This window comes from Talpa europaea, assembly GCF_964194135.1.
Source record: "Talpa europaea genome assembly, chromosome: 1".
Taxonomy (NCBI): domain Eukaryota; kingdom Metazoa; phylum Chordata; class Mammalia; order Eulipotyphla; family Talpidae; genus Talpa; species Talpa europaea.
Genome location: NC_140073.1, coordinates 130,723,939 through 130,747,798, shown reverse-complemented (window position 1 = coordinate 130,747,798; position 23,860 = coordinate 130,723,939). Strand labels below are relative to the sequence as shown.

General features: G+C 44.1%; 1 protein-coding gene across 1 annotated transcript in view; it reads right to left on the bottom strand.

Annotated features, from left to right (window-relative positions):
• The window catches only part of LOC311181263 (aldehyde oxidase 2), a gene marked incomplete at both ends in the record, with an annotated part of 73,718 nt that overhangs the window by 36,690 nt on the left and 13,168 nt on the right, over positions 1–23,860 (bottom strand). The window contains 14 exons of the mRNA XM_084249596.1: positions 538–662; positions 1,110–1,206; positions 3,402–3,524; positions 5,192–5,306; positions 5,846–6,015; positions 7,080–7,172; positions 8,400–8,577; positions 9,240–9,424; positions 10,746–10,855; positions 12,756–12,849; positions 14,331–14,482; positions 18,872–18,964; positions 20,744–20,888; positions 22,930–23,010. Coding sequence (XP_084105722.1) covers positions 538–662; positions 1,110–1,206; positions 3,402–3,524; positions 5,192–5,306; positions 5,846–6,015; positions 7,080–7,172; positions 8,400–8,577; positions 9,240–9,424; positions 10,746–10,855; positions 12,756–12,849; positions 14,331–14,482; positions 18,872–18,964; positions 20,744–20,888; positions 22,930–23,010 — 1,761 coding nt within the window. The remainder of the gene's footprint in view (positions 1–537; positions 663–1,109; positions 1,207–3,401; positions 3,525–5,191; positions 5,307–5,845; positions 6,016–7,079; positions 7,173–8,399; positions 8,578–9,239; positions 9,425–10,745; positions 10,856–12,755; positions 12,850–14,330; positions 14,483–18,871; positions 18,965–20,743; positions 20,889–22,929; positions 23,011–23,860) is intronic.

Sequence of the window (23,860 nt, the reverse complement as noted above, 5' to 3'; positions counted from 1 at the left end):
GTCTTTCCAGGAGGAAAACGGTATTTTTCTGAAGGGAAACTGTCAGAGTCCTGGATTCCTGTCAGAAGCTGGATTCCGGACTGTGCTCAGGCCTAAATTCCTAAAGAGGTGAAAATGAGCAAACTTCCCATCATCTATTAAAGAAGAAATGTTTGCAGCCCAAACCTGGTGGGTGCACTTTGTGACTGGGGAAATGAAAATGTGCTATAAAGCGACATTTACTCCAAAGGTTATCTGTAGTGATTTTTTTTTTAGAGAAAAATCAAGTATAGAAACAATTTAGTGTTGTCACCTAATCACAGAGTTTATTTAAGCATGATGCAAATAAATACATTCTTTAAACCTAAAGAGCCTGTGGTGTGTAATTGACTTGACCTGGGAAAAATAAAAAGTTCTGGGATCTTAGCTGCTCTACTGATATCCAATACCTGCGTTCAAAGTTTTTGCAGGTATAAAATAACTGTTCACTGTGAGACTGTGGGGATTAAAGGCCATGATGGAATCAGGAAGTTGGGTGCAGGGTAACCTGGACCTCACCTGCACGAGGGCTGCATCCTGTGTTGACACATAAATGTCCAGCTCTTTGTCCTCTGTCTTTGGAATAACAAGCACCCTCTGTGTTTCCATGTAAAAATGTTCCTGTCCTCCAACATGGACCTCTCCTGTTAAGTATAAGCACAGGGAAATTCCTGAGAGTTGGAGGCTGCCATTTTGGGGAAGTCAAAAGCAAGTGGGGTCTATGGATTGATCAGCCTGGCTTTGTCTTGACCAAGGAATTGAAGGATCAGGCCTTGCTCCTGCGGCCATGGAGGCCAATCTGTTTCAGAAACTATAGTTTTGGGTAACAATTTAAAAGTACAAAGTTTTGTTGTTTATTCTGCCTTTGACTAAGGATTTTTTCTTCTAAATTTCTATCGCTCTCTACCCAAAGCAACACACAAATTCTCATACATACATGCCCACAATTTGAGAGGAGGAGATATAAGGGAATTCTGGTAAAGTGCCAAGACTTTAGAAGATGGTCTTTCTGAGAGGAAATCACATGTTCTCAATGCCTGCTTCAGAACAGAATGGCAAGAAATTTCTATTAAGTAGCCTGAGTTGCTTACCTTCAATAATTTGATCGACATTTTCAAATGCTTCCTCAATGTTTCCTTGTTCAAGTTTCTTTACAGGGCAGAAGAATGAGTTGTGTTTAATGGCATCCTGAGTGACAGAAAAACAAACAAACAAACAAACACAAAAGCCAATGCTTTTTTTTTTTCTTCCATTGACAAGTTTTCCTGTCATCAAAAGTTAAACTCCTGAAAGTCTATGTGGATACAAGAAAGTAGCTACACAATGGGGGAGTTCTAGAAGGGCAGGTTCGCCATGGGGACGAGGTCTCGGTGGGAATGTCATCTAGATGGCAGAGAAAACTGATGGGTTAGAGAAGCATTAAGAACTGAGATCTGGGGCCCTCCTTGGTGGCACAAGGGGTTAAGTGTCAGTATTATCAAGCTATCTGCAGCACAAGTTTGATCTCTGGCCAGGGAGCTACACACATGGCACAGCAGACCTCTCCTGCCTCACCAGCTGTTCCCCTCAGCAGTATATTTCAGTCAATCCACCTGTTTTGTTCCCCACTCTGTCTCTGGTGAATCCTCTCACCCCCTGCACCTTAGGCCTGTACCCCATCTCTTGTATGCATAAATAAATAAATATTTTAAAAAAAGAACTGAGATCTGGTCCTGGATGATGAACAGCCATTTCTCACCGTGGCTGTGCAGCAAACAGGCAATAGGTCCACCCAATAGTATGGGTGAGGGTCTGGGTCCTCCCTTTTGATGCTCTCTCAGAAGAAAAATACAGTTGGTCCTTGAACAACACAGGTTTGAACTGCTCATCTACTTATATGTGGATTTTCTTGCAAACAGATGATATCAACTTGTGTTGATAAATACAGTACAGTACTGCAAATGTGTTTTCTTTTCCTTGTGACTTTTTTTAAAAAAGATTTATTTATGCATATATATAATACAGAAAGGTTAAGTAAATTACCTAAGGTTGCACAGCTATTAAGTGGAGCAACTGAATTCAAACCTGGCAGTTTGTCTTTAGAACTCGTGCTTTTAGACACCCCTACCTTACCCTGCCTATTATTTATATAGTCATAGAAATGGGTGTATGGATGAGCATGTATTGGTATGTATTACTATTTTGTTAGGCCTGTACCCCAGCTTCACAAAAGGATTTTTTTTTTGCTGACTTGACAATTCTATTCTGAGGGGACTCTAGGTCTCTAACTATTTGAGTCCCAGGATATTTCATGGGTGTGTCCTTGCTCCTTCAGGAAGGGGAATTAGATTTGAAATTTCAAAACCCAGTTCAGGATCCTAGGAGAACTCAAGGAAGGGAAGTGAGCCAACAAAAATGGTCAGGACTTCTTGCAAACTTGGCAAAGTGGGGATTTGGAACAGAGTTCATTTCACTGAGAAAGATCAAGAAACATGACCTTTTCAACACTTTGAGTATTGAGCAAGTTGTATCTTCACAGCATGTTTAAAATGTTCAATGGTTTACTAGTGCTTTTGAAAAAAATATTTTCGATTACAAGCACACAAATAAGCAAACTTTTTTTCAACTCAACTATTCCAAACTGGAAACTGCAAACCCTACCCACACCTGCATTTTCTATTCCAACGTCATTCTTTGTGCTGAAAATAGCATTTGCATTCCATCAGCTAGACCCAGAAACGAGAGTGAAATTTCTGTGGAATTAGATCACGAAAAGTCCACTGCTATGGGACTGTACCTTGAAAACTTTATTGTTCTCAATAGAATTCTCATCATCTTCCTCAAGTAAAAGAACCCCCAAATACCTGGTCACATGGAATAAAATCTACATTTCTTAGCTCTCCTTGCAGTTAGGTGTGGCTTGTGACTAGGTTCTAAGCAATGAGATGTGGGAGGGCATACACAACTTGTGGCAAGTGTGCTCAAGAGGAGGAGACATGCCTTTCTTCATCACCTCATTCTCTCTGCTGTCTGGAATGTGGACTTGATGTCCAGAGCTTCAGTAGCCACAGTGGGCCAAAGTGTGACCCAGAGAATGGAAACCACACAAGATGGAGCAAGTAGACAGAAAGAGCCCGACTCTCTGACACATGAGTCCTGGACTGACCGCTTCTAGATGTTTTGGATGTGAGAAAGAAACTTTGGTTATGTTCTCTTTCCCCCATTTTTGGGATCCAAAGATAATTTCAATTCATGCCAGTAATATTTTCCAGAGAAAGTTGATTTTCCCAGAGCAAGCCAGTGACAAGAAATAATTAAAACACTAAATTAGTCTTGCATTAAGAAATTTACAAGGAATTTTAAACTGTACAACCTGACAGGAGACACCAGCCATCCCTGCTTACCTCGATGGTCAAGATGACAGGCTCAAGATCTTCATAGATGATCTTTATCTTTTTAATTGCTCGCTTTGCTTGTACAGCTGTCTCTGCAACCACAGCACAGATGATCTGACCCACGCAAAATACCTGCAGAAAGTACAAGCACAAAGCTGGTAGACAATTTTTGGTAGAAGTACATGTAGGTCAACTACCAGTGAATAGAGTTTTGGTTATCTATTTCCCCTGCTATCTGAAAGTAGACTATTTCTGTTGGATATACTTCTATAGGTTATTTTGTGGTATGGGAATGCTATACCTATTAATTTATATGGAAAAATTTATGAACATTCCCAGACTTACCAAATCATACCAATCAGGAGTGTTCTACTTTTGGGTAGTGAGGGGGGAAAGTCTACCATTGTTGAGCAATGATAACCAAATTGGAGTCAAATTCAATTACACTGTTTGGTTAAAAATTTAAAACAAAATAATGAAAAAAATAATTTGAATAATACAGACAGTTCCATTGATCATCTTACTCAATGTAAAATGAATGAGCCCCAGAGTGGATGTGATATTGACTTTGATATGAAGTCATGGTGTCATTTTTGAGTTTAAAGATAAAGATAGTGTTTCTTAAATAATGTGTTTCTGGACTGACCTGTGTCCTCTCCCGCTCTCCCCCATTCATAGGTTGAAGCCCGAAGCCCCAATGCGACTACATCTGGAGATAGAGACTTTAAGGAAGACATTAAGGTTAAATGAGGCCACGAGGGAGAACTCTAATCCAATGTGACTGGTGGCATTATAAGACGAGGAAGAGACACTCGGGAGGTTTGTTCACAGAGAAAAGGCACATGAGGACACATGGCGAAGGAGACTATCTGTAAGCCAGCAAGAAAGACTTCGGGAAGAAACCAGATCTGCCAATACCTTGATCTTGTACTTTTCAGCCTCTAGAGCTATGAGAAAATAAAATCTGTTTTTCTTTTCTTTTCTTTTTTTTTTTTTTAATAGCAGCTAGTATGTGAGCTTGTTATGCCAGTACGAACAGATAAATGATGGTCCATTTTTTCATCTGAAGTTAACCGAAAGATTGTTGATTCATTCCGTGGCTGGAGAAAGAACAGTCTGTGTGGGGCTCACTGATACGTGACAGTAATAGTGAACTTATGGAGAGTTGTCATAGGCACACGCTGCTGTCAACGCTTTACATGTGTTACGTCATTTAAAACTCACAGGACACAAAGAGGTGATTACTCCCAAATTACCTATGTGATACCCAAGGTCACACAGCTAGTGAGTGCAGAATGCAGCATGAACCAGGGTCCTCTGGCTCAGAAAGCACGTGCTCAGTGAGTGACTGTAGAACTGAACAGAAAGGGCAATGATGCAAGAGCAGTTTTATTTAAAGTGGAGTATGCACAGGCAGGTGGGAGGTGTGTGTGTGTGTGTGGGGGGTGGGTCAGGAAGGCAGGGAGTTTAGTGCAAATAGTAGGAAGTGTTTGTATTTTTTGTATTTCTAGAGTATTCTAACTTGCTACTGCTCAGTTCCTGCATTTATTCTTCAGATGAGGGTAAATGGACTCCAGAGCACATTGTGGGAAAACTAGAACTTTGTTTTTCTGAAATGTTTCTTTTGACTATATTATTTCCTGAATCTAGAAGAGTAGGTCTGTCTGAATGAAGATGTTAGGGGTAGGGAGAAGCTGGAAAAATTGACAGAGAGGTGGGAGGCAACAGAAGGCCAAATGAAGGTGAAACTTTGGTGATTGTCTGCACAAAGATAATGATTCGGAAGGTGTGCTCAGTACCTGATTTACAGCCAACAATCTATCGTCTTCCACACCGTTGGTGCCTGGAATATCATCCGCCGTTATCACATCAACCACCCCGGGTAGCTCAAGGGCTTCAGAAAAATCTATTGATCTAAAAAAGGGGATATATTTAAGAAGGGTCCAGCAAGCTTGAAGGGTCCCACACCTAGGCACTGATCAGTCACAGTCCACCTGCCATGTAGCAGGGTTCTGGAAGCCACTGCTGGACCAGGGGTAAAAAGTTAGCAGTTGGAAAGGTGACTGGGGAGGGACCAGTGTGGCTGTGGCAAAGGATGTCCATGGGAAACCTAGGACAGTGGTCACTTACTATTCAGTGTTTTATCACCAGCTAACCATCAGCCCTACTCAGAGTTACTCTGTGGGTCCCGCTGAAGCTGCAGTTTTGGGGGGCAGTGAGTGTTGTGAGGTTAGAATGGAAGCAAGGGGCCCATAACTATGGTTTTCATTTTCTCTCATGATGGTCATTTCTGGATCCCTGCCCTTCCTCTCCTGGGACTGGTGAACTTTTTCTTTACACTTTCCATTTTCTATGCTTTGGGTTTAGGGCACTGTAGGCAAAAGGGCACATTCCTCTGACAGAATGCCCAGGTATACTTTTTGAGGCTTTTTGAAAGCTTTGTATTTACTCACATGATTTTTGCATGGGCTCGGGTACTGGTCACCAAAGCCATGAAAAGTTCTTTATCCACCATGGGGATGTCGTCACAAAATGTGGCTTCCCCCGTGGCATGTTTGAGACCTGACAGGTGCATGAGGGGGCGTCCGACTGGATCTTGGAGGGGTTGTTGAGAATCCACACTCTGTAGAAGAAAACAAGAGTTATCTTGATCGTCAGAAGTGCCTGGCCAGTTATCAACACGCCTGACTCAGGATTGAGAAATCAGATGGTCACCCTTGGGCAACAAGCACTGGAGAGGGTCAGATGATGAGCGTGGCAACTGAATGATGTAACTAGACTGGGGAATTGTCATTTCAGTCATGTGGCAATGCCTAAGACAGGGCCAACCTGCTGGCAAATTGTGAAGGAGGTTAAGCACCCTTGGGCTTCTGCTTTGGCATCTTCTTTTCCCAAGCGTGCCTGTACCCCTTTTTCTGGGCCTCCCTGCCCTGCTTTCTCACCTCCCCAGCAATCAACCTGTTCACATATAAAGTGCTGGTGATGATAAGGCCAAAGTCATATTATTTCTGAGGTTGAAGAACTAAAATCTAAGCCAAAAGCCCGAGTATTGACTTGACAGGGCTTCTGGTGGGGTGGGATGCTCTGGCAATGGAGTCCTCTCAGATCTGGACTCAGGTGCCTGAGTGCCCCTATAAACAGCACAAAACCATCACTGGGAGTATAAGGAAGTGGAGAAAGTAGATTCTGGAAGCCTTCTCAGGGAGGGTCTGTGTGTGATGTGGGGAGGGGCTATACTCTAACAGATGATAATAGATACTTTGTAAATTGTCCTTCAGGAAGAGTGAGTTGGATTACTGGCCAGCCTCTTGTTTTGCTGACTGCAGATTAAACATTTGCAATCAGGACTGGAGGCTGAACCTTGCTACTCCTCTGCTCTGTCCTCCCCCATACCTAGTTCAACTGCTAGTCAACAAATGCCAGAGAGCCTCAGTTTGAGGAGACTATCAATAATTAGCTTGTACATGAGTCAGATGGTTGGCTGCAGGTGGTTTAACTCAGAGTGCATCCAGCAGTCACTCTGGTTGAGCTCAGAGCTCAGGATCTCCCTGACTTGGCCCAACAAAGGTGAATGTGCAAGCAATGGCTGGAAAGCCAGAACTAAAAGCTACAGCTCTCAAGAGCTGGCTTGTTCACAGTTGCAACTTCTCGCAGTTTCTGGGTTTCAGTTAAATGAAGCTCACTGACCTGGTACCTGCAGACTCCCTGGGGTAATGTGACTGGGAAATCTTCTACAGCACTTAGGAACCGGTCTGAAATTTCAGGGTAACGGCCACTTTCCTGAGAGAGACAATTCCAAGTAAAGATAGGTTGGTTGTGCACAATGAAGTTAGGCTTTGTTTATGAGAAAATGACTTGGTTAATGAGTCCTAGGCCAGGGTAGCCTGGATGACCAAAATCCACATGTCCGCCCAGGATTTCACTTTTTAATGAAGGCTTCTTGTCCTCCTGCCCTTTCTACACAAACTGGACCGACCAGTTTGTGTCTGATCCTCAAGTCACAGGAGGAGGAGAGGCTGCCAGTGAGCTGGCTGCTGGCAGAGGCACAGGGGAAAGGAGAAATTTGGGGCTGAATAAACCAGAATGAACTGAAGTTTGTTGTACACAGAAGAGCACAGAGATTGATGGTTTTTCTCAGCAATTCAGCTTTTTCCAGGAGACAGCAAAATTAGGGAGACTCACTGGGTATCACTGAAACACATCAAGTATCTTGGTTCAGAAATTAAATGGCAGTGAGGATTATGCTGGTGAGTGTGACCCGGGAGGGTCTTCATCTGAGTAAATGAAAACCAGATACTTTCAGAACATGGGGCTGCTGGGGTGGGGTGTGATCCGAGAACAGGGGATACAACATAGGTCGAGAGGTGTAATTACAGTAGGGGAAGAAATAGAGAGAATGTTTTAATTTGCTTAACTTATTCCGGAAATCTACAATCAAAAAATGTCAAAGAAGTTACTTAAATATTAGCATGCACTTTAGTTTTGGTATTTTTGAAAAATGCAATTTTATTTTAGTTGAATATAAAATTGTGGACTAGGCAACTAATCTGTTGCTCCACGAAGCAGATCAGTGGCTGCCTGGGAGGAGAGGTGGAAAGGTTGACTGCAAAGAGACTGCAAAAGATACTTTTTGGGGTGATGGAAATGCTTTATATGACGTTTGAGGTGGTGGCTACATGGGTATATGCATTTGTCAAAACTCACTGAATTTAAATAGGTGGGTTATGTTATATGGACTTTTACTTCAGTACAGTTTATTTCAAAAGGAAAAAAATTGCAAACCCAAGGTTGAGGCACTGCTCAGGGCAGGCAGTTAGCAACTGTGGATTGAAGACATGTGAGCCTCATGGAACCCTACGGGAAAAATGGCTGGAACTGACAAGGCCTGGCCCAGAACAGGTGACAGGTAATGGCAGAGGCTGCTCACAAGAGTGTTTGCTATAGTTGTGGGAAAGCTGTGAGCTATGGGTGCACGGGGCACGGGAAAGCCAGGGCACTTACAGGCACACAGAACAGCTTGGCTAGCCTCTTCAGCTCTTGCAGAACTTCTAGGTAGAATTTAAAGAGGAAACTGATCACCAAAGTCCGCTTGAATTCCACCTTTCCCCCAGGAGCCCAGCCTGGGAGGGAGATTTCGTCCAAAAGCAGCCTGCAAGCCTCATCCAGCATGATTTCATTCCAGCGCCTGGCAGGGTTAGAGGCAGGAAAGAACCATTTAAAGAGCAGTGCCTGTCTGTGGCGTGCTCTAGATATTAGATGGTGGCTAAAGACCCCAGAGTCTCCTTTAAAGAGCTGGAAGGGAAGTTAGACATCACCTGAGTCCTTCAGGAACATAGAGGCCTGGGAGCTGCCCAAAGGCCATGGCAGGGTAAGGATGGGAACTGGTTCCATTCTAGAAAGAACCAAGCAGGCTGAAGAGCCAGAACATGCTGGAACCTGGTATTAAATAAATAGTCCACTAGGACCAATTCCATTATGAACCGGATAGGACGCTGACTGGCGCTCTGCCTGTACTAAGGAAGAAATGGAGGTGCCTGAGCAGGGGGAGAGGGAGACGCTCCTTGGAGGCTGCACTTTGTGGGCTTGCTGGAGTGTTGACGTGCATGAAAACTGGACTCAGTCCTGGGCCATTTTTTATTGTATTCCTTACCTGAAGAGTAACATCCAATTAATCAAAGTAAGGTTTGATTTATTTAGCCAGACTACAGAAAGAACAAGCAGTGATCCTACATATAGGAGTTTCCATCTTTCCCGGGTTTTACAACACTTTCTGGAGCCAGATTTTCACTTTCTTTCTTTTCTTTTTTTTTTTTGCATCAGGTTTCACCCCCAGGGCTCACTGCTTGCCTTCCAATGAGCTGCTGGCAGGATTTCTGTGCACTGAGGGTGGCAGCCCCCACCCCTCCGTAAGCGATGCTCAGGTCCTCGATGGTGTCTGTGCCTTCTTTGAAAAGGACTCGCATGCCAGCATTCACGTCAGCCAAGGCATTTTGCTGGCAGTAAGCCTGTCGGAAGGCTGCCACAAACTCCCCCTGTGGAGACCGAAACATTTGGGGTTATTCCATATGTCAAAACTAGGAGCATGATTTCTGCTCCTGGTGCCACTAATAAATCACTTAGACTCAATCAAAAGGGACATGGAGGACACTTGGCACAAGTAGATGACAACTTGGTGCCTTCCTGTTCTGAATATTGACCTCCCAAAGGCCTGTCCCCGATGCCAGACACCCTCAGGGAACTGGGGTCATCATGCACGTTTCCTCTGTGGCCAGATACTCCCCACAGGTGGTGGTGGACACGCACACGGGAACATTTTCAAATGCTCTTACATCCAAGTGCCATCTCCTCTGGTCTTCAGGCACCTCTATCCCTTGTGAGGATGGAGGATCCCTCCTAACACAGGTGCTTTCAAAGGTGATTTGCTTAAAGGGTGTCCACCCCATTTCTTGGTTTGTTGACTCCTTCACTTTTCTACTTTGCTCATAAGGAACTGAATACAACCTTCCACCAGTGGACTAGCAGATGTTGTCTCAGAAGCAAGTCAGAAAGGTGATGGCTGCCCCACTACCCTGGACACCTGACTGCCACTCAAGACACAGGTCAATGAAGATGGGCTATGCCCATGCGAGTGCCCGTCTGCGTGGCCCTGGGCACATGCGTGTTTGAGTCTGTCTGTTTTTCTGTCTGGGGGCTTTACACAGACACACATTTGACTTGCCTGAGGAACACATTTCAAAGTTTCCGTTCCCAAGGAAAAATAAATGAAGCTTATACATGGTTGAGAGTATGATTTAAAACAAGACTTCCTATGTAGGCAAGCTGACATCTGGCTTTTAATGATTGTGTGTGTGTGTGTGTGTGTGTGTGTGTATGTGTCATTGCCTCTCTCTGGAAGTATTGTCCTCTCAGAGTCAGGTACAGCTTTGGAGAGAGAGCGGTCAGGGAGTGAGGACAGAGGGGCCTCTTTGTAACTGACTGGGTGGTCCCATCTACCCCAGGGGTCCTGTTAGGACATCTGGAGGCCCTTAGTTTCCATGAACTGTGGGTTAGGCAGGGCGGCACATTTCATAGCTCGAGAACTTTAATTGGGCTGACAGGAGGGGGCGTGGACCTACCCCAAGCCCTCAGCAGACCCCACCCCACAGCTGAAACAACAACCTCAAATCCACACCCTGGAGCTGCTGGCTTGGGGTGTCTGAGGGCCTTGGTGCTAGGCCAGCCCACAGTGGACAGGAAACAGGTTTTCAGGGCAGAATTCTTTTCCTTCCATCTGTTTTCAGATTACTAAAGATGAATAGGCTCAGTTATGAAAAGGGAAAAACCATTTTTAAAGGAAGCCAGTGAAATTCTTACCTTTTGAGAGTGAGGGATAAACACAGATTCTAGAATTTCCTCTGGCTTAAGGTCTGCAGTTGCCAACCCAGCAAGAAAATGTTCGTTGAGAGGAATCTGCCTTGTACCTTCTGTTGAAGAAAATGACATTTCCACACAGTTGCAATAAGGAGTGGGAGATTATTCTGTACTTTTAAATGTCAGCAGCAAAGAAGAAAAGGTCGCCTTCCTCTGCACCACTCAAAAAGAGGTCTGAGTATGTGACAGTCCAGGGCTCCAGGTTTGGTCCCCCACACAGGGTGGGGTTCCCTGCATGGGGTGAGGGTGCGGTGGGGTGGGGGTGTGTGGTCAAAGCTCCGTGACATTTCCTCCTCTCTCCTCAACCACACACTGTGTGAACCAGGTTCCTCCTGCGTCTAAGGCCTGCCAGGCCTTTGTGGTTCTCACCTTCCCCCCTGAGGCTGGTTCACTAAATCTAACCCGTTCCATCCAATGATCGAAGTAGGGGTGTAACTTAAGCAAGACAGGGTTTATTTCCACTGTTAACAGAATTCAAATCATTGCATTGGCTTTTTGTTCTTGCTCCTGCTGTTGTCTCCTCAACTGGGCACTTACACCTTTAAGTGAACAATTCACAAAGTAGCCTTTCAGCCCAATTGTTACCACTCAGTGTCGGAGCAGTGCCATCTGGCTTTAAAACATCGATTGTAGCTCCACAGACGTGCGTCAGGAGATCAAACTACAGCCCAGAGACTGACCTGGCTTGATTCCAGGCAAAGTGCTGATTGGAATATAGGTATAGTGGAGAGGGTGGCTGGACCCCTGCTGACCTTTCCTGACCCATCCTGCTGCAGGGCCAGCAATCTGATGTACTGCCTGCACTGGAGCTCCACGTTGGTGGTGCCTTGGCAGAGCTGGGCAAACATCTCAAGCCAAAGGTAATGGCCATCACCCAGAAGAACTTGTTCCTGCTCCCGCACCCACTAGAGCTGCAGTGTAGCTACGGCCTGCCCTCCTTGCCAGCCCAGTGCTCTGAGTCTAGGCCTCTCTTCTCCTGGTCTTTGGGGATCAAGCTGAGGTTGTGTCTGGTCACGAGCCTGGAGGACTCTGCACAGAGGCTTATAGGCTCAGGCAGGGGTGAGGCCTTTTGTCTCCTTGCTTCTGGAGGAGCCCCATGCAAAGCTGAACAGGGTCATGAGAACTTTTTCTTCTTCAGCAAGTCTTCCCAAACTTTTGACTTCTACCCTCCAGCAAACACCACCAGGAGGGTCACATGCCTGTAATGTCATTCTTGCTTAGACCCGCCCCAGAGTTCTTGTGGGGCAATGTGATTGTTCTCCCAGCACCCCGGTGCCTGGGACTGCGTGACCCACAGGAGGTGTGAATGACTGGGTGGGATAGATTCACAGCGGGAGTGGGTATTTGATGGTGTGGGTGAGGAAAGGGGCTGTCAGAGGCTCTGGGAAGTGGCCTGGTGCAGAAGGGGCAAGCATATCTATTTGGGAGTCAAGCTGGGATTCCAGTCCCACACAAATCCTTGAAAGTGACCTCAGTGGGGTGGTTGGACAGATTGGATGTGCTGTGTGTAGTGTCCACGCAGCCTGGCACACAGCCAATGTTAGCTGAAGGGGAGTTAGCATCTTAGGAACAGCCATAGGCAGAGTGAGGGCTGAGCACTTGCTAGCAAGTAACAATGCTTTCTTCCTGCCCTCTTGTCTGCCTTGGGGCCAGAAAGGGGAGGGGCAGGAAGAGGAGGAGGGAGCCATCCTCAGTTGGGTGCTCACTCAACTTCTTTACCTCAGCCTCTGCACCCCAGCCTGGGTTTGGACGGGAGGTGTGTTGGGCTGTGGCACTGAACGGAAGTCCAAACTCCCCCTCACCCTCACCACTTGCATCAATTTGCCTTCTTCCTCCAGGAACCTGAGCTCCCCATGGTGAATTGAAAGCCAGAGACCTGGTTCTGGCTTCAAGCAACTCCTTAAACAAACAAACAAGACAAAAGATTTTTAGGTGCCATTCAAAAGTGCTTACCTTCTGATACCAGTTTGAGGGTAGTGTTGCCCACAGCCAGAATTGGATTCAGATCTGAGTAGTAATGGCGGCTTATAATATGTCCCCCTAAGGACTAAGGAGAGGGAGTTACAGTCTTGGACATTCTATTGCTCAAATCCTATGCCCTGGACACCTGCTCATGGTTTCTGTGGTAGTGAAAATGTCAAAAGGAATCTCATCGCCTTTGCAGAGGGCACTCATTCAGACTGAGGGCTCCCTGTGACGCACTCCTTTGCTGGGAGAGGAATTGATTGTAGCAACATTCACATGTTATGTTCCACACACTGCCTAGCTCTGCCCATACATTTCTTGCTCCATCCAGTGAGACTGATGACATGGGCTGGTCCGCAGCAAACCCCCATTTACAAATAGAGACACTGGGCACAGAGAAATCATGAAACTTGACCAAGGTCTCCCAGCTGGGAAGGGGCAGGGCTGGGATCCAACGCTAGCAGTGAGGTTCAGTGGCTAATTCTGACCTGCCCCATTGGCCTCGACTCCAGTGAAGGTGCTCAGTCCCAGAGATGCTGTCCTGCTGGGGCATGCAGGAGCCTCATCTCACACAGCCACTGGAATTCCAGTCTCTACTTGGCCACGTGGGGGTGCTGGGCAACCACACCACTGACAGACAGTTGCTCTCTTCCTCTCCTTGGGAGACCCCACTCTGACCTGGTTGAGCAGCTCAGAATTCAGGAGGGAAACGATTAGCCTTTTAAGGTAATACCCTGCTACCTCCATAGTGGTGGAAACTACAGTGACCACCTGGGTTGCTGTGGTCTGGGCTTATTTCCCTTGAGCTGAAAGACGACTCCCTGGGTGCTAAGCTATCAGTCACACTTCTACCCTTTGGATCATATGTAATAAATCACTTCTGACATCAGGCGTCTACAAATATTCGAAGGAGGGTCTCATGATGCCCCTGACTGTCCCCTCCCCCATCATTGCTCTTCCTGCTATGGTTGCAACCCCTCACTTTCCTGCTATGATCTCTTTACCAGGGTGTCACAGTTCTTAGCAGGGTGAGAGAATATTCTGGAATCAGAGGAAACATGTCCTCTCCTAATTCCCCTTACACCAAGGATTTTTAATATACCCTTTGGGGCATGTAGACTGGGAGCAAGTTCACTTTGAAAACCTTTGTCTTTTCTGCTTTCTTCTGAGGTGAAGAATAACCAGACCTTAAAGTGTGCCTTCCAGATCTGGACATTAGATTCCTTCTGTAGTCTGAATAGTCTAGAGTAGATGACCTTTCTTATTTTAGATACTATACTTCTGGTAATGTAGCCTAAGACTAAATTAGGTTCTTTAACGTCTTATCTAAAATTAGCAAAACCATAATATACTTTTCCTACCTATGTTGCTACTTGGCTATTCTGTTGAACTTGACTTAGAGACTATTTTAAATGTTATCAAATATTTGTTAAATATTTATCACACCCATTGTTTCAGTCTGCTCAGACCACTATGCATTCCGATTCTGCCAGTGCCTATTCAACATTTCAGGGAGATTAAGGGATAGGTGAGGGGTGCCTGATGATTAGCCCAAGGACCTACTGCCATGTTCCGGATCTGTTGGCCCGCCAGACACTTGAGGTGTTTCAGGAGAGCTCGGTATGTCTGAGTTTTCTCCTCTGGGAGCTCGGAAATCATCTCAGCCAAGATGTCCTTCATCTGGGCCAGGCTACAGCCGGCACCTATGGTCAGCCCTGGAATGCAAATTGTTGTCAAATGGTGTGGAAAGAGCAGGTGAGATGCAGTGTGGTGGCTCTTGGTGCTGGTGCGCAGAGAATCTCTGGGAGCTCAAAAATAGTTCAGACACCCCAGGCCCAGATCATTAAGTCAGAATCACTGGGCTTGGGCATTTTTCAAAGACTCCCCAGGTGGTTTTCTCGCGCAGCCAGGGTGTGGAAGCCCTAAACTGATTTACACTTTTCTGTGGACAAATCCAAAGACAAAAAGGTTAGAGAGAAGGAATGACAGTAACAACTAGCAGGTGGCAGACTCTATTAGAACTTTCCATGACTCCCTGCATGACTTGACTGGCCCAGTGAAATATGCAAAGATGTTTTATGATAAAGAGGAAAAGGGAGGAAAAAATCTGGCATTAAGAAATGGCAAATGTCTTTCAATAGCTTAATCACTGTCTAAAATCAATAATGGGGCCTCCCCGTTGGCGCAGCGGTTGAGCGCTGGGTTGCGAAGCTGCCCGCGCCTCTGCGACACTGGTTCGATCCCCGGCTGCTCCCTGTCTGCTGCCCGGCCACCAAGGAGGGTCCTACATGGTGCGCAGACCTCTCCTGCCGCCCGCTGCTCCCCTCAGCAGTGTACTTCGGTCCTTCTGCCTGCTCTGCTTCTGGCTCTAGTGAATTCTCTCACTCTCCCATGCTTCTGACTGTACCCAGTGCTTGTATAAATAAATAAAAATAAATCTTTAAAAAAAAATAAATAAAATCAATAATGATTTTTCATTGGGTAGTACATACAGATATTGAATTATAATGAAATATACCTAAAACTTATATAATATCATAAACTAATATCATAAACTATTCTTGCTTCAATACAATTATTTAAAAACTTAAAAATAAATCATTAAAGAAAAATATGTTTGTTTTGTTCATGACGGTTTTCCTAGAAACTATTGCAATGTCTATCATATAACATAACTGCACTGAATATTTATTAAATTGATTAAATAAATGAGAAGAAAATGCACTCCCACACTATGTTGATTCAACAATGCTTTGACAGACTATATTAAGCCTTTTCTGGGAGTCTTGATACTCAAAATCTTAAACACCAGTTCCATGACATTCACTGGTCAATCAATGAACACTGCACATGCCTGTAGCTACCCCCGGTACTATGTTGGGTGTTGTTGAGTTGGGGTGTTGGAGGCCCCCCCAGGGAGGTACCAGGGAATCAGGAACTATGGGAGACAATCCAGAGAATTGAGCCAATGCTGTCTCCTCACTGGCAAGGAAGTTATTTCAAAATTTTAACAGCCATCCCGGCCATCCTGGTGAGTACTGGATATTAGTACTGACTTCAGGGTTTCTTTAGAGTGGGAATGTAAAGTTCATCTCAATCCCTCAAAGTGAAGAAATCACTCAAGCCATTGGGTTTAGGGAGCTGGTTTAGTTGGTCTTTTAGAATTAATCCTTCACTTCCGCAGAGTTTGCAGATGAATCACTGACATGCAGAGTCTTATTTGATCACTTCCAGGGCTGGGTTCTAACTGCAATTAGTTTATTTTTATCTGGTTGCAGGCTAGGCTTTAATTTTTTCTTTTGGATTAATCTTCAGGTATGTTTTACCTTCCCACAAAGCTTTATTTTATTGACATTAAAAATATACTTGCTGCAAGTCTCCCACTCCTGCTAACATACCCAAATAATAACCACTTATAATATAAACTAACCTAAATGATCAGGGAAACCATTAGCTGCTCCTTATTATCCTTATGTTAAGCAAATCTTACCTAAAAGTAACTAGCCTGTTCCTCTTCCCTGGAGGTGTCAACCCTGAGTTCTCATCCTGTTTCTGTTTCAACATCTCACCAAAGGCCCTCGGTATGTGGGTTCTCATTCCACACCCAACAGCAATGGCTTCCTCTCAGCACAGGGTCCATTGGAACGTGGTTTTTAATTTCTGTAAAAGTCCTGATCTTACCTTTGCTTACAGAGAGCTGGGAAGACCAACTGGTTCTTGTCATACCCTTTCTCTTACTCCGCAAACCCAGAGTCTTATTATTAATAGGGAAGAAACCAGAAACAAAAGACCTGTTCCTCCTCTCCATCATCATCATCATCATCATCATCATCATCATCATCATCATCATCATCACCATCATCATCTCTTCAAGGTCACAGACATCACACAGTGCAGGATGACCATCTCTTATTTGATACAGGTAGAAAAGGCCAGTTCAGCCCTGAGGGAGTGAACGGTCACCCATTTGCTGTATTGCCTGAGTTCTCATAAGTATGGTTTTCAAAGTCAAGATCAACTATTCCATTCTAGGCCTGACACAGTTGTATTGAGAAAATTCTATTTATTGTACTTCTATTCTTATTTTATTCCATTTTTGGCCACAAAATCTAGCTTGTATTGCAATGGAGTTGAAAGGAGATTTAACTTTATTTGGTTTTTCAGAACTGGGTTTTGTTTGAAGTCCATGCTTCTCGGAGTTCATGGCTCCATGGGATAAAGATGTAATAACTTTCTGGAATACTTACTATACTAAAGATTATGAGAAAAAATAGCTTACTGCACCAAACAGGTGCATGATATGAATCAGCATGCAAAATTTAAATAAACATAAGTTTATTACCTGGGGAGAGCTGGTTGGGGAGGGGGCACATCTGGCTCTGTTGTGCCTCACCCCTACCAGTGTCCTTCATTCTTCAAGGCCTTAGGATAAGTTGACACTCATGGGAATGCCTCCATGGCCACTAGAGGGTACTCACGCTTTAATTTTAAGAGGCCCTGAGAAGGTACGTTGCTTGCTCAGATCTCAGGATCTGGCTCTACTTTGCCTGAAGAATCCAAACTAAACCATTTATTCAAATAGCCTATTGGACAGCTGATGGGGTGGATCTGGAGACCAGGGAGTGCAGTAGTGAAAATTGTTCTGAATTGGAATTGGGAGTTCTGTGGTTTGGGGATGGACTGCCAGCCAGTTGGGGACCACAGGCAAGCCCACTTTCCTTTTTCATCTAGTGAGATAAAGAATGAGGTTACCTTGAAGATTTTTAATTGTACCTGAAGGGCCAGGGCAGATATAGGGACCCCCAAGGGATAGTGAAAAATCTTCCCTTCCCTTTAAACAGAGCAACTATTTTCATTTACTTATCTTATTTAAGATTTGTTTGAGGACAGGGAGGTGGTGCTAAAGAGAAGTTTGGAATCCATGGGCTTTATAACTACTCCTGGACTAAAGACTGGGGAAGGGTTTTCCTAGCTCAACCTTCTGCTTAAACTAGTTGTCTATATTCTTAACCCACCCATTTTGCTATTCCCCTTCCTCTCTTCTCTCTTCTGACAACAGTAATATTTCAGGTCAATCTATGAGCATGCCCCTCTTTTTCTGTATGTCATTCAGGTGTGCTACCTGAGTTGCCTGAAGGCTGAAGCTGTGAAGTCACTGCAATGGACAAGATCGAGAAGAGTCCCTTCCTTCAAAAAATGGGCAGGGCAAGCTCAGGGAAGCTCTGGCTTGCTATGTGCCGCTGATGACTAGAGACCAGGAATGTAGGCCTCCTCTGGCATGATATGACCGAGGCAGTTCCCCTCCCTTGCCCGCCACTGATCTCCCACAGACAGTGGCAAAGTCAATCTTGAGTAAAGCTTTCAGTTTAGTTAAACTTCTTGTTGCCTAAGTTAAGGAAGTCATTATTACCACTTCTGATTCACTCACTTATTATTATTTTTTTTTTTGTTAAATCATTTGTCTATCATTGACTGAGCACTTATATGCATGTCCAGTGCATGGGGGATGAGGGATGAAATAAAATAAGGATCTTTTTGTTAGAGGGTTTGCAGTATATCTCAAAGGCCAAGTCCTGCATGGCCAAGTTCCCACATCTGTCACCTTCCCTGGTGTAGTATCTGCACAGAGTGGGCTCTTAAGGATGTTGTAAGTGACTGGGGGTACTTGCCTGGGCAGGTCTTTGTCCCACTTACTCCCTTGTCATTGTCCCCAGGAGACAAATATCATTCAAATAAAGACAACATTTTCTACTTTGCCCCTGCAAACATCCTCCTTCCTGAGACTTGACTGTTCAAACTGAGAGATAGCACCTATTCCCTCTATTGGTCTTCCCATCAAAGTCACACTGCAAATATATAGTCTTTGAAACACCATGGCATTTTATGGGCATGTGATTGCAAGGTCTTGAATGAGATCATCAAAGTTTTTGATGATAGTAAAGTTTCAAGGTGTAGACGTGATATCACATAAAAAAAAATGAAGATTTGGGAATAGTCCAAATAAAACACATGTATGAGGAGATTCCAAATTATTTGGCAAGTGTAAGTTTAGGGCAGGGACCATTTGTTTCTTTGATATTTTACTAAGAAGACCAGGAACTCACCATCACTTGTTTTAGACACCACACTCAGCTCAGAAATCCTAGCAGGAGAGAGGACAACTGAATGGAAATCCCCTTGAGATTTCATTGCAGGCCCTGAAAAGTAAATATTTTAGAGTGTTAGAAAAGAGAAAAATGCTTTTTGGGGGCATTGAAAGCTTCTATAAAAATATTCAGGGGACAATTAAAAAATGGGTAATAAATGTGTAGACATGTGAAAGTGGTGGCCATAGACCCTGATGTTCGTGTACATGTATAATAACATTATACACTTTATGACATGCTCTCCCTGTGTGGACTGATTTATACACTCACGAACTATATAAAAATAGGCAATAAAATGGACAAGAGATTCTAAAAAAACTCTTGCATGTGGGCGCCAGGAAACATAAAGAATATTTTTGATCGCTGAAATATGGAAAGTGGTCCATGTCCTTCATCAGGGGAATGGATGAGCAAACTGTCCCATTCACTGGGTCTAGTGTAGTTACTGCAACAACAGAGGCAAATATTAGGTCAAGAATGGCAAATGAGGGCCTCCCCGGTGGCGCAGCAGTTGAGCGCTGGGTTGTGAAGCTGCCCTCAGGCTCTGCAGCACCGGTTCAATCCCCAGCTGCTCCCTGGCCACCGGAGGAGGGTCCCGCATGGTGCGCAGACCTCTCCTGCTGCCCGCTGCTCCCCTCAGCAGTGTACCTCGGTCCTTCTGCCTGTTCTGTTCCCCGCTCTGGCTCTGGTGAATTCTCTCACCCTCCTGCGCTTCTGGCTGTACCCAGTGCTTGTATAAATAAATAAATCTTTAAAAAAAAAAAAGATTAAAAAAAAAAAAAAGAATGGCAAATGAACATAGAAAATTTCGGAAGAATAATACTGTGTCATCTTATTTATGTAAAAAACTTAAAAACATGCAAAGCAAAAGGACATCTTGCTTAGAGATTAAAATATAAGTGGTTTATTTGTAAAAATAAAAAAGAGACTAAGCCGTACCATATTCAGACTAATGAGTGTCTCTGAGAGGAAGGAAGGGAAGGTGATATACTTTGTTGTTTTTTTTTTTTTTATAAAAAGCTTTTTTTTTTTTTTTTAAGATTTATTTATTTATTTATACAAGCACTGGGTACAGTCAGAAGCGCGGGACGGTGAGAGAATTCACCAGAGCCAGAGAGGGGAGCAAGAGCAGGCAGAAGGACTGAAGTACAGCAGCAGGTGGCAGGAGAGGTCTGTGCACCATGCAGGCCCCTTCCTCTGGTGGCCGGGGAGCAGCCGGGGATTGAACCGGCGCTGCAGCTTCGCAACCCAGCGCTCAACCGCTGCACCACCCGGGAGGCCCTTAGGTGATATACTTTGGAAGAGGCCTCTGGACTCTCAAAATTCTTGGTACAAATTCTCGTTCTTAAATTGGGTGTGGGTGACAACTGGATGTGCTTTGTTAATATACCCACATGGATTTTATAAAACTCAATTAGATCAACTATTTAACAAAGCCCAAATAAAAAAGGATAAAATAAATAAAGTGATAAAACAAAACTGCTAGTACTATTTTTTTCTCACACTTCAAGGCGGTATATGTACATCCAATTTTGGAGACCATTTTATTATAATATGATATGATATAATACCATATAGTAATATTATATGCGTAATATGTTTACATATTCTAATATATAGAATTGATATATAATATCTATTCTATAGTGACATGTAATTACTATAGGTCTGTTAAAATTAGCATATTTTAACCATACATCGTTACATTTTAATATTCTTATTATAAAAGATGAGACTTTTATCTTTAACCAGTAATTTTGTAGGCTGAGAACAGAGAAGGGGATAGGAAGTCTGGTTTGGAATTATTCGTGGACTGTGACCATCACTTACCCAAGGAGGTGTTGCCCAGGATGAGAGGAGCTTCAGGGTGCTTCACTTTCAGCTCCAGGAGCTCCTTGAGGGTGCCAGGGGAGATCCAGGTAACCCTCTCTCCATAAAATGTCAGAGTCTGTTTTACTGGGTTTTCTGCCATTCTCTAAGAGCAAATAACAAGAGTGTGTTTTGTGTGCATACCTGTCTTCTTGGGTTATGCAAGTTCCCTTGTGGAGTTATGTTCCTTTAGAAAGATTTCATGTGTCCCGGGGTTCACTTGATCAAAAAGATATTCACGACACCTATCCATTGGAGAATGCCTTTAGTGTGAGGCTTCTTAAATGTAGCTCTTTGGAGACAAGGCACCTGTCACTGACCCTTCAGTATTGTACATACTGTACAGTATGTACATATCCTTGTACTGTGCAATTAATTTAACATAATTTAGCATCATGGGTTAAAAATCATTCAGAAAGGAATGTCATGAGACTGGACATTTCCTCTGAAATCTAGACTGATAACCTGAAGGGTTACTGATGTCTTCTCTTAAGTCTGTAATAGACATTTCAAATTTAATATGCCTAAAACTTCATATCCCATCTCCCTAAAGCATTTCCCAAAAGGAAAAATATGCTGCTTCTTTAAGTCTCCCATCTCTGTAAATGGCCACCCTCAGAGCCCCGGAAGGAGGTTTGACTCCTCTTTCTCTTATACACGCCACATCTTTCCCATCAGCAAATCTCACTGACTCTTCTTCCAAAACACATCCAGAACCCACTCTCAGAGACCATCTGCAGCTGGCAGCCTGGTCCAGCCCCACCATCTCTCAGGATGGCATTAGTGCCCTGACCGGGCTCACTGTTCCTTCCCTTGTCCCACCTGCAGGCTGTTCCCATGCCAATAACTTAGACAACCCCAGATCCCAGGACAGCACTCAAGGAGCCTCCTCTGTCTGACCTCCTAGGTGGCTTCTTATCTCATGCAGAGTGAAAGAAAACAAGAGCTTAAGTCAGGCAAAGTCTGTTTCCCACTCCTCTCTCCCCAACCTCCACCCCACAGCTCAAGCTGAAGCTCGCTGGCAGCTCTCTTATCTTCCCTAGTTCCTTGCACTCCAGATAGCTGACCTCTGCTTTGTCCTTTGATGAGGTCAGACCTTCTCCCAACCTTCACTCCTTTGCACTTGCTGCTCCATTGCCTGATTGTTCTTCTCCCACCATCTTCACAGCAGGCACCTTCACCTCCTTTGGGACTTCTTTAAGTGTTACTTTCTCAGAGAAGTTTTTTCTGTCCAGAATATTTAAAATTGCAACCCCCCTGTACCTTACCCCCTTCTCGTTTTATATTTTTCTCCTTCTTATCAGCATCTCTTATCTATTATCTTGCTGATTGTCTCTCTCTCACCAGATTCAACTGTCTTGTGGTTAATTTTGTTTCCTTCTATATATTTAGTACTTAGAACAGTGCCTGGCACATTGCTAAATCAGTAACTTCTTGTTGAGTGAATGAATAAATACACCAGAACTCCTTCAGAAATCAGTATTTTATAGGATGAGACAACTGGATGCCCCAGAAGATAGAAGGGAGAATGAAGAGTAGGGAGGGTCCTGGAAGTGCTCCTGGGGGCTCTGTTGGGAGTGGCTAGAAAGGCCAAGTTAGGTCCTCCCTGGTGGCCAGGGGTTAAGGCACAACCTGTGAAGCTATCCACAGTCTCTGCAGCACTAGTTTGATCCCCAGGCAGGGAGCTACCCACATGGCACAGCAGACCTCTCCTGACTCACCCGCTGCTCCTCTCTGCAGTGTATTTCAGTAGATGTGCCTGTTCTATTCCACACTCTGTCTCTGGTGAATCCTCTCTCTGCCCCCATACCTTTGGCCTGTACCCTAGTTATTGTATGCATAAATAAATAAATCTTTTTTTTTTAAAAAAAGGCCAAGTTAGAAGCTGAGAAAAGCTGGATCACTGGGAACAGTCCGCAGGGACACACTGCACATGGCAATGATGAGAGTAATTAAAATCATTAAAATCAGCCTCACTGGGGACTCTGGGGAAGGTGCCCAGGGGATCAGCCAAAGTTAGTGAACTGGGCAGAGATAGACATCTTGATCTAATGACAACTTCCCAGGAAGGAAAGGGTTGTTTTACAAAACTGAGTTTATAACCAGTGACATTTAATCAAGCTTATGAAATATCCAACTTATCTTACCAAGAGTTCTGGGGGAAATATGAGCTCCTGGGTAGGGTCCAAGGGCTGAAACTCCTCTTTTGCAAATAACTCCGTGCTAATCTTTAAAAAGGGCAGAAGAAGATGGTACTGTCAGTCCAGAACAATTGGAAACAGCATCATAATTCTTTACATTAATTAGGCAAAATGACATAACAATAATTCTCTTCTTATCCTTGTACAGGGAGATAGTACATACCATGGTTTTTAAATAAGAATCTCATTGTGAGAAATATTGATGTGCCACTAATATGATACTAAAGAGAAAAGTGTGCTATAAATTCTTCAGAGAGTACCCTGAGAAACACCAAAATAATAGAGATCAAATAAATATGGGAAATCTTCTCCCATAACCATCAGTCTCTCAAAGGATTCAAAATGTTAAAAGCTCTGAGAAATCTTTTAGCTTAAGTAAAAATGACTCTATGCATACATGCCCCCCACACACCTCTAATAACAATTGTTAATATTTATTGAGTGTTTTTACATATAGTAGTAATTTATTGAATCCTCCTAATAATTGTATTAGGAAACGAAATTGTATTTAGGAAACTAAAGCATAGAAGAAAGTTATCCAAACTGTAATCAAGTCTGAATCAGGTCTGCTTAGCTTTGGGAATACTTATTCCCAGGAAACATTCCAGCAGAGGTAAAGAGAATGGGGAGAGAAGCCTGGGAGGCAGGACTGACTTGGTGTCATGAAGAGGAACACACACAGGTTCTGGGGCGACAGACCGGGCTCACCCTCAGCTGCGCGGTGACTCAAGTTTCTAAAAGACACTTGACCTATCTGAAGGTTAAATGGAAATAATGCCTACTTAGGTGAACTGGCCAGACATTTGCCCAATGCTCCCCTTCTTTTTCTATCTCTCTGGGATCTTCCCAGTTTCCAGAAGGGACATTTGTACCTGTT